The 15113-nt window shown below is 36.5% G+C and overlaps 1 protein-coding gene across 1 annotated transcript; it reads left to right on the top strand.

Moving 5' to 3' along the window:
* LOC139133803 (probable E3 ubiquitin-protein ligase RNF144A-A) lies at window positions 1-14839 on the top strand. Its single transcript, XM_070700571.1, has 9 exons — window positions 1-191; window positions 5005-5172; window positions 8068-8172; window positions 8599-8659; window positions 9143-9252; window positions 9556-9683; window positions 12326-12470; window positions 13325-13414; window positions 14504-14839. Exons 2-9 carry the CDS (start codon window positions 5029-5031, stop codon window positions 14651-14653), a joined length of 933 nt encoding a protein of 310 aa, XP_070556672.1. The 5' UTR covers window positions 1-191; window positions 5005-5028; the 3' UTR covers window positions 14654-14839.
* The last annotated feature ends 274 nt before the right edge of the window (window positions 14840-15113 follow it).

Raw genomic sequence — 15113 nt, 5'->3', positions numbered from 1 at the left:
GAGAACGGAAACTGTATATTGGCGAAGACCGTCGGTGTTGGAAAAGAAGCTGTGACACAACGTTTCTGTCAGAAATGGCCATGAAAACGGAGAAAAATTTAAACGAGAGATGACTTTTTAATATGAAGTAGTCGTGCAATAATTTGTGTCGTGGTATATCAAGTAAAGCCGTCCAACTCCCAACCAAGAAGGTAGGTGAAATCATCACATCGGTTTTATAATCATCGTCTTTGTCGACGTACGCTTACATACGTACGTGATTTGTAATGATCCTCGACTGTGTGTAATAATGGTGGCGATTCGGTTAACTTCGCCGATACAAATAATTTCCATGGAGGCAGAAGCATGCGTCCTTGATTGATATGTGACACTGCTGTTTAAAGTATCAACTTCACGGTCTCTTCTGCTCTCTCGATTTGTAAAATATGAACGAAGCCATAGCCAGATTCATGGATATATCCTACGGTAATCGGCGGTGTGTCAGAACATAGACGACATTGAGACATGATAACGTACGTCTGTGGTAAGAATAAGAACACGGCTAGCCTGGGTACGTTACGATTGTTACGTTGCTGTAAAGCACCTGCCCTTTTCATCTGTGTCATGGATTGACCTATGATTTTTCAAAATGACATTTTATTTTAGTTGCAACGCAATGGCCGTATCTCAAGGTTCATTCAAACGGCACCGATTGACGCAAGCGAAGCCAAGTAAATGTTATTGCAGTATTGTACATGACCGAGTGTTATGAACAGAACAGTAGTGGGGTCTCTATGTATTTGTTATCATTATTATGGCATTCCAAGAGCCGCTCATCAGCTTAAAACCTCTTCTTCAAAACCCATTTCTTGCAGTGTTTACTAGTAAAAATTCAGAAATTAGGAAACGTATGGCTTACATTAATATCGGTGAAAAAATTGCCTTGTCAACTTTGATTAAAATGTAGGAAGCCCTCGTTGGAGAAGCAAGGCAGCAGTATAACAATGCTGCGAAAACCCTCCAAAGATTGCCAGTGTTCCCAATAGATTCCCCAGTTAGTTGGTCTACAAACAACATTGATAACATATAGAGTTTGGGGTGAAGAGTGGTGTTGATAGGGTTAAAATAATAATGTCTGAGATGTTACCTTTTATATATGTGAAATAATGGAAATGCTAAAATATAATGGTGGACAGGAGGCATTAGTGGTTTCTAATATTGAGCATACCAAGATGTGACATTTACCCATTGGTTCAAAATTTGATATTACTCCATATAATATTAGAGCAATGCTCCATACAAAAAAAGTAGTGGTATAGACAAATACACTGGAAAAACTTCAAAATCTAAATGATAGTCATAATCTCTGTCTTCCTGTTTAGACTGTTGATCACCAATTCAATAGTATAATTTGAGATAACATAATTATACCCAGTTGGATGTAATGAAGCATGCTATTATCTTTCAAATAGTTTAAAACTTCCAAGGAATCTATGGAACATTGTGCGTACCATCCTCACTCATATATATCAACAGATAATATATGAATGAAAAGATTGAATGACAGTTTTAATATTATGGAAAAATTGAACTATGGCCCTTACGGTAGAACGCACCTCGGGACAGACATTCAGACTCTCAAATTTTTACAATTCTCTTCTGATATACCACATGTGGTGGTTCATTTTAAAGCTCTTGGTGAAAGAAAACTTTTCACCGGCTTAGATTTTCAAATTCGAAAATTTTTATTTTTCTCCATAGAGTTAACACAGGGATGGCGGCCATTTTGAATTTTAAATATCGGTAAATCTTGGGTAATTTGTTTCTCCAGTACAAAAATTTGCAGGTGACCCCCTATTTTTATTCTTGATTTTGAAAGAGAATGATTGAAAGATTCCTTGAGGAAAGTTAGAGCAAAAGTTTAAGTCTTTCAGTTTCGAGGTGCATACTACCTTAACCCTTTTCCTGCCGAGCGCCCTTGTCCGTTATTCTCCCAAGTCAGTAGAAAACCGCCCCATAATATGTGCCTGCAAAAGATTGGCTCTCCTGCATGTTATCCTGCCAGGCATTTTGGCAGAAATCGCCCATTTTCAGGGTAGTTTTAGCCGTACTTATACGTGTTAGACTTCGATAATTTCTACATGCCCGTAGACAGGGGAAGGAGCTCAAGGGTTGCTGCAGAAAAAATTGAGGTCACCGGCTTTGTTTGCCCCGGGAGTGCGTCATTTTATTGCCGTTTCATGTTTATTTTTTCGGAAATAAACTCCTTCAGTATTACTACGTCCGCTAGGCACAAACATCACCTCACTCGTCTGTTAGTCAGAGACCCTGAGGGTCGTGCTAGGGGTGCAGCAGCACCGTCAAACCTGTCCTGTTTCCCCAGGGTAGGGTCAATTGAATACGTACCTCCAACGACTTGGCAGTGTAGCACAAAAACTACGTTTTTGCCGTTGTATTAACGACATGGCTGAGCCATTGAAGCACAGCTTTACGTAGTTTTGCCAGCTCAGTTGGGAGTTGGCTTACGAGTGTTACCGTTCATTACTGACTTAATCGAGTGGTCCTCAGTCAGGTACGGGTTTGTACCGACATGGCTTGGGCTGCAGCTAACCAGTGATAACCAGTCACTACCCCCAAGTCTTCAGTTCACTTTTGCGATGCACGGGTGCAACGCAATATGCTTCCATTGTTCTAGCCATCGACGTGTCCACATGCTGGCAGCCATATTGTACTGCTAGCTGGTTTGCATAACAAAAGCAGTCCCTGCTAAATGCAGGCGGTATCCCCGTACATGTAGCATATTGACCTCATGTCCCTTTTGAATTCTCTGTACGCAAACAGCGTACGTAGTTACCAATGCGTCGGCAAGAGGATACGTTTGCCTGCAAACCAGAGCCAATACTTCGGACGATGGAATAAATAAAAAATCCAAAGCTACGTCCATTGAATGGCATGGCCAAGGCGGTGAAGGACGTTGCCTGGCTTGAACTTGCAGAGCTGAAGCCCAGCTTAGTACGTCGGACACCATTTGTAATGGTATTTCCGAGTCGTTCATATCCGTTCCATCGGAGGAACAAGTCGAGCCGTCCCGTCAAAAATACGTTCTCATTTTCAGTCACGCACAACTGAATAAGTGACTTTCGTCTCGCACCATCGGTATATCTGCCAAATCGTTTGCAAGAGGTAGCCTTCTAGATTAGCATTGCCGAGTTGGTCAAGTTCGGCAGCAATCTCTATAGTGCCAGGCAGCCAAGTACGTCCAACTCCGCCAGAAAACGTCACCATGCTATCCTGCCAAGTCCGCTAAAAAGCGGTAAAAAAAAACCAGCCCCCCTCGGGTGTGGGGGACTGGCGGACAGGTTTCTGCACCTTTCCCTGTCTATCGACTCCCTGCGAACCCATTTCGAGGGGAAAAGGCGTTCCTTGTCAGAAAACCTCTCCTCCGATGACCCCTAAACGCACAGGGGATAGCAAAACGTAGTGCCGTCGACTTGGCAGGAAGGGGGTACCCAAAAAGGGCCCGATTTCCACCGGGTTGGAGAATAACGGTCACCAGTGCTTAGATTCTGGCGACACCGAATTTCAAGCGGATTTTCACCGACTTGGCAGGAAAAGGGTTAAAGAAAAATCATCCTCTCAATATCATAAATGAAGACAATGAACAAGGATAGCAAATCGCAGAAATAATGTTGTTAAATGTGTTATTCTGCCAGACCTGTCACTTCTCCGTTTGCCAAGTCTGAAAAGAGTGGTATCGAGCCAAAATCTATAGCTATTTACCTACTTTGCATACCACCTGGAGTATTGTTGCAGGCTGAGTCAGTAAAAATCATGTTTATGGTATCTGTGTAAATGTTCAAGTCTTTGACAACTTGACCTGATGGTGATGTATGAACTTGGCAGCAATTAATGGATGCACATGATGCATTTTGCAAATGCAGGGAAGACCTTTTTGACATGCCTGTCTGACTATAATCACTGCATTTGTTCATACCGGGAACTGTAAAAATTTAAATTATGTACAAGTATTGAAGGAATCATTTTCAATATGGATCGTGGACACTTCCTTTTGTTGTGACTCACAAAGTTCACTGTTCTGAATGGTATTTTATACCCAATCACAATTTCTTGAATGTCTAATATGTTTATTTTCAAAATTATACCCAAAAAGGTGGGCAACAACTGTAAAAATTACTGACATAACAAGCAGTTTTAATTACCTGCAAACAGATCATTTACCCATTTGTCCAAGTCAGTAAAAAATGATATGGAGCCAAAAGCATATGTATTTCACAACAAGTCAAGATATGATATGTGCCACAAAGGTACACATCATTATGGGAAATTTTCTTCCCATAGAGTTTTTTCAGCAGAGTTTCTCATGACAAATTGATGTATTTTGTTGTTTTTTCCTCCGTTGTCTGACTTAAGGTAGTGTGCGCCTCAAATATGAAAGACTTGAACTTTTGTTCAAACTTTCCTCAGTGAAGCTTTCAACCATACTCTTACCAAATCAAGAATAAAAATTAGATCACTGTGCAAGTTTGGTACTAGAGGAACACATTACCTGACATTTACTGACATTTGAAATTCAAAATGGCCCCATTTATTGTGAAAAAAAATAAAATTTTCAAAGTTCGAAAAACCAAGCTGTTGAAAATTGTTCTTATTGCAATAGCTTTAAAATGAGCCCCAAAAAGTAGTAGATCAGAAAAGAATTTAAAAAATTTGAGAGCCCAAAAATCTATCCCAAGGCGCATTCTACCTTAAATGTGTCATGTGATCTGAAAATGATGAACACAAAATTATGAATCATTAAAAAAATCTGAACAAGACAGTGAACTTCAGAGTAATTATCAAGTTGTATGGGTTCTTTTTAAGGCAGTCAATATAACGGTGCCATGATTACTTGTACTAGTAACTCAAATTGCAATTTCAGAATCACAATGGTAATATCAATGCTTTGGTGACAATTTAAATAATCATCTTTGGTGGCATAATCAATTCTTTCTTTTCTATTGACAGGTCATCTTGTAAACGTAGGTTACTATGGCAAAATCCACATCTACAGCTAGTATTGGCTGCACAGATTTGGCAGTGGATCCATTAATATCATGTAAATTATGCCTCATGGAACATCCATTGCAAGATATGCATCCTATGGAACAGTGTTCATGCATATATTGCTATACAGTGAGTACTCCAGTCATTTGCTAGTAATTTTGTTCATGTTTATATTAGCTTTTCTTTCAAGCGTATGTTGCGCCTTGAAAGTGAAAGATTGAAACCTTTGCTCAAACTTTCCAAGGGGAATCTTTCAACCATTCTATTTCAAAATCAAGAATAGAAATCTAGGATCACTGTGCAAAGTTTTGTACTAGAGAGAAATAAATTGCCAAACATTTACTGATATTTCAAATTCAAAATGGCCGCCATCCCTGTGCTAACTCTATGAGAAAAAATAAATTTTTAATTTCAAGAAATTCAGACGTGAAAACTTAATTACTCCATGATCTTCAAAATGAACCCAAACAAGTGGTAGATCAGAAAAGTATGTAATTTGTAAAAAATGTGAGCATCCAAATGTCTGTCTCAAAGGTGAATTCAATCTTAAGCCTTGGACTCTTCAAGCTTTGTACCAGTAGTTCAGTGCTTCAAGTGTCATTTGGCTGCTTCTTTGATAAATGTGTTAATAACTGCAGTGGTGCAATAGTTCCCATATAGGTGAGCCGAACAATCTCTAGAATACAGTGCCAACAAATCAGTGAGCAACTAATCCCAATTAATTTTCATCAGCCATACTTACATCTCATTTGTAAGAGTTTAGACACACATATTATTTTAAGGAGCCTTTGTTAAGATATACCACCAGGAAACATATTAATTGCTATGCCTATAGTAAAACTTTATTTGATTTTGACAGATGAACTTGACTAGATAAGAGATAAGGCAGACCGTCTGACATTGTAATTTCATTTTCCTTGTATATCTTTAGTACACACAACACTAGTTTGAGTAGAAAGAGAAAAAGTAGCAGTTGCAGCTTTCATCACGGCTATACACAAAGACAGCTCTCATTACGACTTGGTTTAATGCAATATGTACTTCTCACTGACATCAGCTTTCACAGAATGAAGGACCTCATTGACAAATTTCAACCTCCAAAGAATTAAGGAGCTGATAAAAACAGTAATTGCACTGTCCTTTCCTTCAACACTGATTTGTAAAACATAAGTGATTTTCAAATGCTAAAGACAAAAGTAAGTCATGAAAAGGACCATGGTTGTAATTTTAACGATATTTGCATTAGTTTTGTGCTATAAAACAATTTTATGTTTCTATTTGTCATCCATATGTGTTAAAATACAACATTTCAGCCTTGCCAACTCACAAATACTGAGAAAAATATGAAAGATTATTGTTGAAATGAATTGTAGTCCAGACAAGAATTCAATATCAACAATTACATTACACCATTACACACATTCAGGTTATGTTGACAAGCAAAACACTGGGCATCTTGTCATAAGTTTATGACAAGTGCAAGGAATACTGGAAAATATGTCTAAAGTTATTAATAATGGAGCCTTGCATAATGAGGACGGAAAATTATTTTGCTCTCAAAAATTCTCAAGTAATGATGCCAAGTCAGCATTTTTCTCGCAAAGTATTTGATGCTTTGAAATCAAACATGGTGACGCTTTTTATCAGAAACACTGTTGGGCTATGTGATTGAACAAAATACTACATAATAGTTAGGAAAAGAACTGGTGAATTTAAGCATCAATGGATAATTTTAGAACGTTCAGCTATGGAAGTGTGATTTGATAACGCATCTTGAATTTCTTTTGAGAAATGCATTGAAATCTCAGATGTCGACAGTGTAAATTTTACAAAGATTTATGTGTTGACAGCTATGTTTCTAAATGGAATCACACCATCTGGCGTATGTAGGGTCATGTGTCATAGCCTTTGCTCTTTGCTGTTTTGTTTGTTGGATGCTGTGATTCACAAATTTAAAGAGGACTCATTTGGAATTATGGTACAGCTGTATGTAAATGGAGGATTTGCACAAACTCAGTAATGCCCTCTTTACTTCCTCTGATTTATTAAATATTACCGTTACTGATATACATGTGCCACAAAAGTACACATAATTATGGGGAAATTTTCTTCCCATAGAGTTTTTCCCATCAACATCAACATTTTGTTATCTGTCAGTCGTCTCCTACCTTCTCTGTTGAGACAATTTCAAGCACATACACAACATTGAAAAAAGATTTGCAACTTAGGATACGAATGCAGATATTTATATATCATTCTGAAACCTGTTTTCAGTTTCATTGTTCAGTTTCACAAAACATCTCCAATCATGGCTAATCAGAATACTTCCCTGTCTTACAATATCCTCTTCATTGCGCTCACCTTTTTTTAACCCTTTCACCACATTTCCCTGTCTAGAGGTCCAATTTTACCTTAGAAAACAATGGGATTGGTTCAAACCATGGTCGTGAAAGGGTTTAAGTCTTCCTTCTAGGTTCATCTGCAACTCTCAGACTGGGTTTTATATATCGGTGAAGAATAAGATGTCCCATATGATGTATATCAGTAGACTTTCCATGAACATGATTTTTTGCAACTTGTTTGGCCAGTAGACACATTAAACATGGTGATTTTCACCCTTTAAGATGTTAATGTGAAACGGATAATGTGTGTTTCAACCAGTTATGTAATTGTGATGTTTCGGATACTGTGATTTTGATGTTGACTTTGAATGACTTTGCTGAAATGCACAGTCCATCCATTTTCAATTTGAATTATGGTCTGTATTGTACCGGTATATACTGGTATTTGATAGGTTGATTAAAAGTGACGTGCTTTGTTTATTAGGAACAATGCCAATCAAAATCATTTGTCTCTCATTTCATATTAGTGACACTTTACTATCATTTTGTTCACAGTGACACATTTTGCATTAATTTCTTGTTGCATTATCACATCAGATCATTATCATCTAATCTTGTTTTACCATATCATCATGTCTTTAGAGACATGTGGAAGTCACTTGTATATGTGATTGCATTTCAGTGTTTACAACAGTACTTATCAATATTAATCAAGGAGGGGTCTGTCGCCGTGGTGACTTGTCCCGATGCCATGTGTAAGGAAGAAGGAAAAATAGGAATGAATGAGGTATGTGTTAAAAAATGGAAAAGTAGAAATACGGCTGCTAAATCATGCCAGTTACCATGGTTTCAAATGTCTAATAGCTTGATATGTGGTACTTGAAGTGTGTTTTGTCATAATTTGCATAGTGATACAATACTGAAAATATATTCATGTTTCTGTGTAAGGTAACAGTTTATGGCAACAGCGTTTCACTTCAGTATGACTTATTGTTATTCAAAAATCAAATACATCTTGAATTTCGCAATTCATGTCTTTTAGATAAGAATGAAAATGTTTTGATCATTTAATACAACTTGTGTAATTGTTTGAAGATATTCAATACACAAAACTGAGTTTCAGTCGAATGAGCTAAAAATAGTCAGATTAAAGAAGGACCCGATTGTACTTTTTATGTTGGAAAGAAGTTCACATTCATATTTTTTGTTGCAGATCAAAAGATTGGTTGATAAAAGTACATATGACAAGTATATAAAGTACAAATTTGAACTCGGTAAGGCATCTACAAAAGTGTAGGCAACATTGTGATCTCTTGAATGGTATTGAGATGTGTTGTCATGGTATTGGTGAATAGTGCATTCTGATTAACAATTCTTTTATGGATGTTGATTTATGGATATAGAGTGACTGGACGCTGAGTTTCTGAATGTTGTGTTTATATAGTATATTGTGGGTACACAAGTGTGCTGTAATGCATTGTTACTGAGTGCTGTGGATTACATATGTGCAGAGATGCAATATCACAGAATATTGTACGTACAATGTTACTGGATATTATGGCGACATATGTGCATTCTTATGGAATATTGTGGTTACAAATGTGCTGTAATGTAGTGTTATTGGATTTTGAAGTGTACTGTATGTGTAGTTTTAAAATGCTTATTTGAAGCATTATCTTGAAATATTCATGTAGTTAGTACTAAGCATCCATTGTTGTATCAGGTCATGTGATGCAGGACTTTTTTGTCTTTTTCAGAGGTAGATTTAGATCCAAACAGAACTTGGTGTCCAGAAGCTGGCTGTGAAACAATATGCCATGTATGTAGTGGAGATGCAGCCAAAGCGAAACCAGTTCACTGTCCAACAGTAAGCCTTGTTTCCTCTGATAGCAAAACAAATCCAGCATTGATGAATCATATGTTGCCCAGTATTTTTATACCACATGATGATTGTTGTAGTTTTTGATGAAGTACAGGATGTGCTGTGATTTGATTCTAAAGCCATTCTTTGATCTTTCCCATTACTTGTTTATCTCCATTTTGCCACAAATTTCAAGCATGTTTGTAGTCATGTGAAGAATATTTCAAATTTTTCAAATGTCAGTGTTGAAATAAGTCAGCACAACAAAAGTTTTCAACATATTTTTTCCTACTTTGTATTTCTTGGCAGTGTGGTTTACATTTCTGCTCTCTGTGTAAATCTAAATGGCATAGCAACAAAACATGTGATGAGTTTAGCAAAGACAGTGAGGCATCCGGTGGCAGCACATCATATCATACAAGGACAAATGCTATAGGGTAAGTTACATCAAGACGGCATCAACATAGGTCCATTAGCTTCAAGTCTGAATGACTCGCACTATTTTTGTCTTTAAATGTCAATTACAGCTTGTTGTTCAACTCCTCAAAGCATGTTGAAATACACAGTATTTTCAGCTTGTAAACTCAGCATGTACCATGTGTAGTCTGCATTGCTCTTGTCAGCAAGTGAATTCTTGTCTGGATTGGAATTAAATGTAAACAATACCGGTAGTAGTGCATTCTACAAGTATATAGGTGCTGTCTTGGCAATTGAAAAAGTAAAGGTGTCAATACACTTTTGTGACTAGAACAAGAAACTGTAGTTGACATACAGAACAACAATAGTGAATAAAGATTTCCAAACTTACAGCTATTGGCCATTTAATTATACAAAGTTTTATGGCTATATCATATTTTTACTGACTTTGACTGACTTTGAGAGTTAAATGAAAACTTAGTTGACTTTGAATCAGATTTCAAAGGTTGACCTCTCAATTTGTTAGCTCCGCTGTCAGCGACACGGAGCTTATCAAATAGGTTGATTATCCGTCGTCGTCCGTCGTCCGTCGTCCGTCAACAATTGCCTTCTCCTCTGAAACCACAAGTCCAATTGCTTTGAAATTTTATATGCAGTTCACTTGGGGTGACCTCACTTCAGTTTGTTCAAATCATGGTGAAATTTGCATATTTGTATTTTTGGGGCATTTTTTGGTGTTTTTGGTAAAAAAATCTTCTTCTCTGAAACCGCTCGTTCGATTGCTTTGAAATTTGATATGCAGTTTGCTTAGGGTGACTTAAATCAGATTTGTTCAAATGGTGGTGAAATTTGCATATTTGTATTTTTAAGGCAATTTTTGTCATTTTTGGTAAAAAATCTTTAAAAATCTCTTCTTCAAAACTACTGGTCAGATAGCTTTTATATTTGGTACATATGTCCCTAGGATGATCTATTTCAGATTTGTTCAAATTGTGCAGAAATATGCAAATTTGCATTTTTAAGGCAATTTTTGCCATTTTTGGTCAAAAAATGTATTTCTCAAAAAGTACTGGTCTGATAGTTTTGAAATTTGGTATACAGGTTTCTATAGATGAACTAAGTAATATATATTGAATTTCTGATGAAATCTGTAATTTTGTATTTTTGGGGCAATTTTTGCCATTTTTGGTCAAAAAATGTGTATTTCCAAAACTACTCATCTGATAGCTTTGAAATTTGGTATAGAGGTTTCTACAGATGAACTAAATGATATTTTTGGAAATAATGATGAAATCTGCAATTTTGTAATTTTGGGGCAATTTTTGCCATTTTTGGTCAAAAAATGTGTTTCTCAAAAAGTACTGGTCTGATAGCTTTGAAATTTGGTATACAGGTTTCTACAGATAAGCTTAGTAATATATATTGAATTTCTGATGAAATCTGTAATTTTGTATTATTTTGGCAATTTTTGCCATTTTTGTACAAAAAATGTGTATTTCCAAAACTACTTATCTGATAGCTTTGAAATTTGGTATACAGGTTTCCATAGATGAACTAAATGATATTTATTGAAATAATGATGACATCTGCAATTTTGAATTTTTGGGGCAATTTTTCCCATTTTTGGTCAAAAAATGCGTTTCTCAAAAAGTACTGGTCTAACAGCTTTGAAATTTGGTATAACTAAGTGTGATATTTTGAAATTATGATGAAATCTGCAATTTTTATTTTTGGGGGCAATTGTTGCCATTTTTGGTCAGAATATTTTATTCTCAAAAAACTACTCATCAGATAGCTTTGGTTGACATGTTCTTAGGGATGATCGGATGTGATATATTCAAAGTATGATGAAATCTTCAATTTTGTATTTTTGCAGCTTATTTTAGCCACTTTTTTCTGGCCACTGCATTGAGTTATCAAAGATTTCCACCTTCTTCATCAACATGTGTCAAAAATAGTTATTCTGTACATAAACACAGCGGAGCTATATCGGCCGCTAGGTCGCTTTTTTTGTTCATTATTGCCATGAATGTTATTGTTTAAAATTTTTTATTATATCTTACTAGAAAGTTATCGTATAATTAGGTAAAGGATAGAGAAAAAAATATTGTTCATAAGAGTTGTTTTGCAAAGCTACAGTGGCGGTTAGCAAAATTATTTAATTTTTTTATGAACCAGCAAAATCTCATGCACGTGACATTGTTAGTGATGACTTGAAGTTGTAGTCTGGATTTTACAAAATGTCTACAATAATAGAGGAATTACATATACAGGCTGTGTTGACAGATCAAATTCTAAACATTTCCACATGTTCCCAGAAGAAACCAAAAACTGTAAAACTAAGCACAACAAAAATGCCCCCCCCCCCCCCCCCCCCCCCCCCCCCATGTTGCAGTACAGAAGCACATATTTGCTGCAATTTCAAACAAACATTCCAAACTTGCTGAACTGGTAGAAGCTGCAATTCTGAGTAACAATTTAATTATATTTCCTGGCCAAATAGATGCAGTTAGTGCCGGCAAGATGTTTTGATACCACTCTCATTGAGTTGTGGTCACAAAGTCACATTTTTTGTCCATGGTTTCATGTCATTCCAAGTATTGATTTGAAAGCTTTCTAAGTAATTACTATCCTTGATGTTTGATTTGTCTTTTTTTTCCAGAATACCCTTCAGCAGTGATGAAAATGCCCCCATTAAAAGATGTCCATTGTGTCATGTTCCCATTGAACGAGATGAAGGCTGTGCACAGATGATGTGTAAACGTTGTAAACATGTCTTTTGTTGGTACTGTCTGGCATCACTTGATGTAGGTATCTAGTAAATAGATTTTCAATACTGTGCCCAATGATTTCGTAGTGAAAGTCCATCCTGAAACAGATCAGAAAAATTCAATATTAAAAAAAAATCGTCCTTCTGTGACAAATAGTAATACTGATATTTGCAGTTTCTCAGTTATTTTATTGATAAATGAATCAATCTGTCATGCAGCTGGTATATTGGCTACCATGCTTGCCTACATCTACCTTGAGTAGTTTCCCTCATTTGTTTTATGATACAATCGAATATGGCCATATCGCTGCCATTGATAGAAGAATTCACATGTTGCATACTCCTGACATAGATGTGACTGAATTTCTTTCATTCAAATGTGGCACAAGTACTATGCACAATAACATCAATATAAATGTTGATTTCTTTTGCTACTATATAGCCCAAATGGCTATCCAAAACCTGTTTTGTTTTAAAACATTTTATTTCTGGAGCCATTTCACAGGCATACTTTCACATAATCATTTTGTTCAAACTGACCACAAGTACAAGTGGTACAAAGTGTGAATTACATCCTGTGTGTAGGTACTGTTTTGTCAGTGCGTTTGGAAATTGGAAAAAGTAAAAGAGTCAACTTTGTAATTTTCAACATGTTTTGAATTCTCTCTGCTAGTTTGATAGCTTTCAAACTTGGTACCATTTACCATTTGTTTTTTTGCAGGATGACTTCACTCAGATGTGTATGACCGTCTGTGTAGTAATTACTCATTTTTTAAAATTGTGAATTTTGATCTGTAGCAAATAATTTGTCATGGAAAAAATCTGTTTATCTGGTAATTTATTGTCATTGTTCATTTGAGTAATCAAGATGACATCTGTAATGATTTTCAGGACGACTTCTTGCTGCGTCACTATGACAAAGGTCCATGTCGGGATAAATTGGGACACTCCAGAGCATCTGTTATCTGGCATAGAACACAGGTATGTAACAAAACGTGTTCTCAGATATGGTACATGTTACAAAAAAGTGTTCTCAGATATGGTACAAGCTCAATGTGCCTGCTAAGCCAATTTGACACATCATGACGCAGGGAAAACCGTGAGGCATTGAAATTACAAGTAATCTGACGCGTCACTGACGCAGCTGTAAGAAGCCTGCCAATGACTAGAAATGCTCAGCAGATTCATAATTTACACAGATAACATGTTTCCCTGTAGTTTTTGGGTGAAAAAATATCTGAATATGTCATTTCTATAAGTCTCTGCAGTGATACTACGTGCAGATAGTACACTTGCCTTGCTGATCAATCGATGGGGAAGGAGGCAGCCGTTGTTGTTTTCATTGTCTTCTCACTGACTCACATGAGAGAACCTGGAATCGAGAAAGACACACTACCATAGAGGGCGCTATACTTACTGCTGACTTTTAGTTATAACCATTTTCATGCATGTTGTGACACATAGCAAGTCAAGTTTTCTTCAATTTGACTCAAAATAAATTTTTTTCACCTCCCCTTAGAGGGCACACTGTACAAGCTGCATGGCTGACCATAATGATTATCTCGCCTGATACTGAAGTTCATTTTTTGTGGAATATTCATATTTACCAGTTACAAGGAACTGGTACATGGATTGATAGTGTACATTACCATAATATGTTAAAAATAGTTTAAATTATTGTTTAAATGGTGAATTAAATGACAAGGTGTGTGTTCATTATTTCAATACACTGTATTCCTTCAATGTGCAGGGCCAATGTAAGGTATCATTTGTGTCACATTTTCTGTCTTCATGTGCAGGGATGAAGAAGGGTATCTTTCATGCTGAACTGCTTAAGATTTTAAGAATGTGAAAGTTGCTAAATGTTTTTCAAAGGAACCATAGTTGTTTATGTTTCTGTGATATTGTAAAGTCAATGATTAGTAACCATGCATCTGACGGTGTATTAGAGGGCGATATACCAAAGTCATGTCACAGACTCAAAACCATGTTTTCTCCCCATTGGGTTCATTGTGTAATAGGATGTCTGAAACTAATTAACTTTCTTACTGCTTTGTTTTTCTGCTGTAGGTTGTTGGTATATTTGCTGGTTTTGGTGTTTTGTTATTGGTAGCCTCTCCGTTTCTACTTCTCGCCGCACCTTGTATCTTGTGCTGTAAATGCAAAGTGTGTAGATGCTGTGATGATGATGATGATGGAATTTCTGGATTGCCGTCATGACGACGAAAAAAGTAGCCTTCAAATCCATCACAAACTTCAGCCGATTGTTCTGTCCCAGCATGCATCTCTTTGATGTGACTGTTTTGTCCATGGCATCCTGAAACATGATGAGACTCTCCGAAGCCATCCTGGTGATGGATTCATCTGGGACAACTAACAAATTTCCTACACAAAAACAGAAATTTGTTGTATCAAGTATATTTTTGTACAGTTGTGGAACTCTTTCAAGAAGCCAGATATACAACAACTACACCTAGGAGTTAACATTTGTGAATGGAAATATAAGGAATACTCAAAGAATATTATATTTAATAAGTGCAATGAGTCATCAAGGGGAATTTTACAGCTCATTTGGTAGGAGCCGATAATCTGTCTGGACTCTGCAAGCTGACAAGCATCAGTGAATTGTATTATTCAGGGGTATCGAACTTTTCTGTGTACTACACAAGTAATTAAGAAA

This window comes from Ptychodera flava, chromosome 5, assembly GCF_041260155.1.
Source record: "Ptychodera flava strain L36383 chromosome 5, AS_Pfla_20210202, whole genome shotgun sequence".
NCBI lineage: Eukaryota > Metazoa > Hemichordata > Enteropneusta > Ptychoderidae > Ptychodera > Ptychodera flava.
The sequence above is the reverse complement of the archived record's forward strand: the minus strand, read 5'-3'. Positions and strand labels throughout refer to the sequence as shown.

Coding starts and splice junctions, on each gene's coding strand:
- LOC139133803 (XM_070700571.1), top strand. CDS start 5,029: ATGGCAAAATCCACATCTACAGCTAGTATTGGCTGCACAGATTTGGCA. Junction 8,660..9,142: donor AAAGTACAAATTTGAACTCG/GTAAGGCATCTA, acceptor TGTCTTTTTCAG/AGGTAGATTTAGATCCAAAC. Junction 13,415..14,503: donor TTATCTGGCATAGAACACAG/GTATGTAACAAA, acceptor TTTCTGCTGTAG/GTTGTTGGTATATTTGCTGG.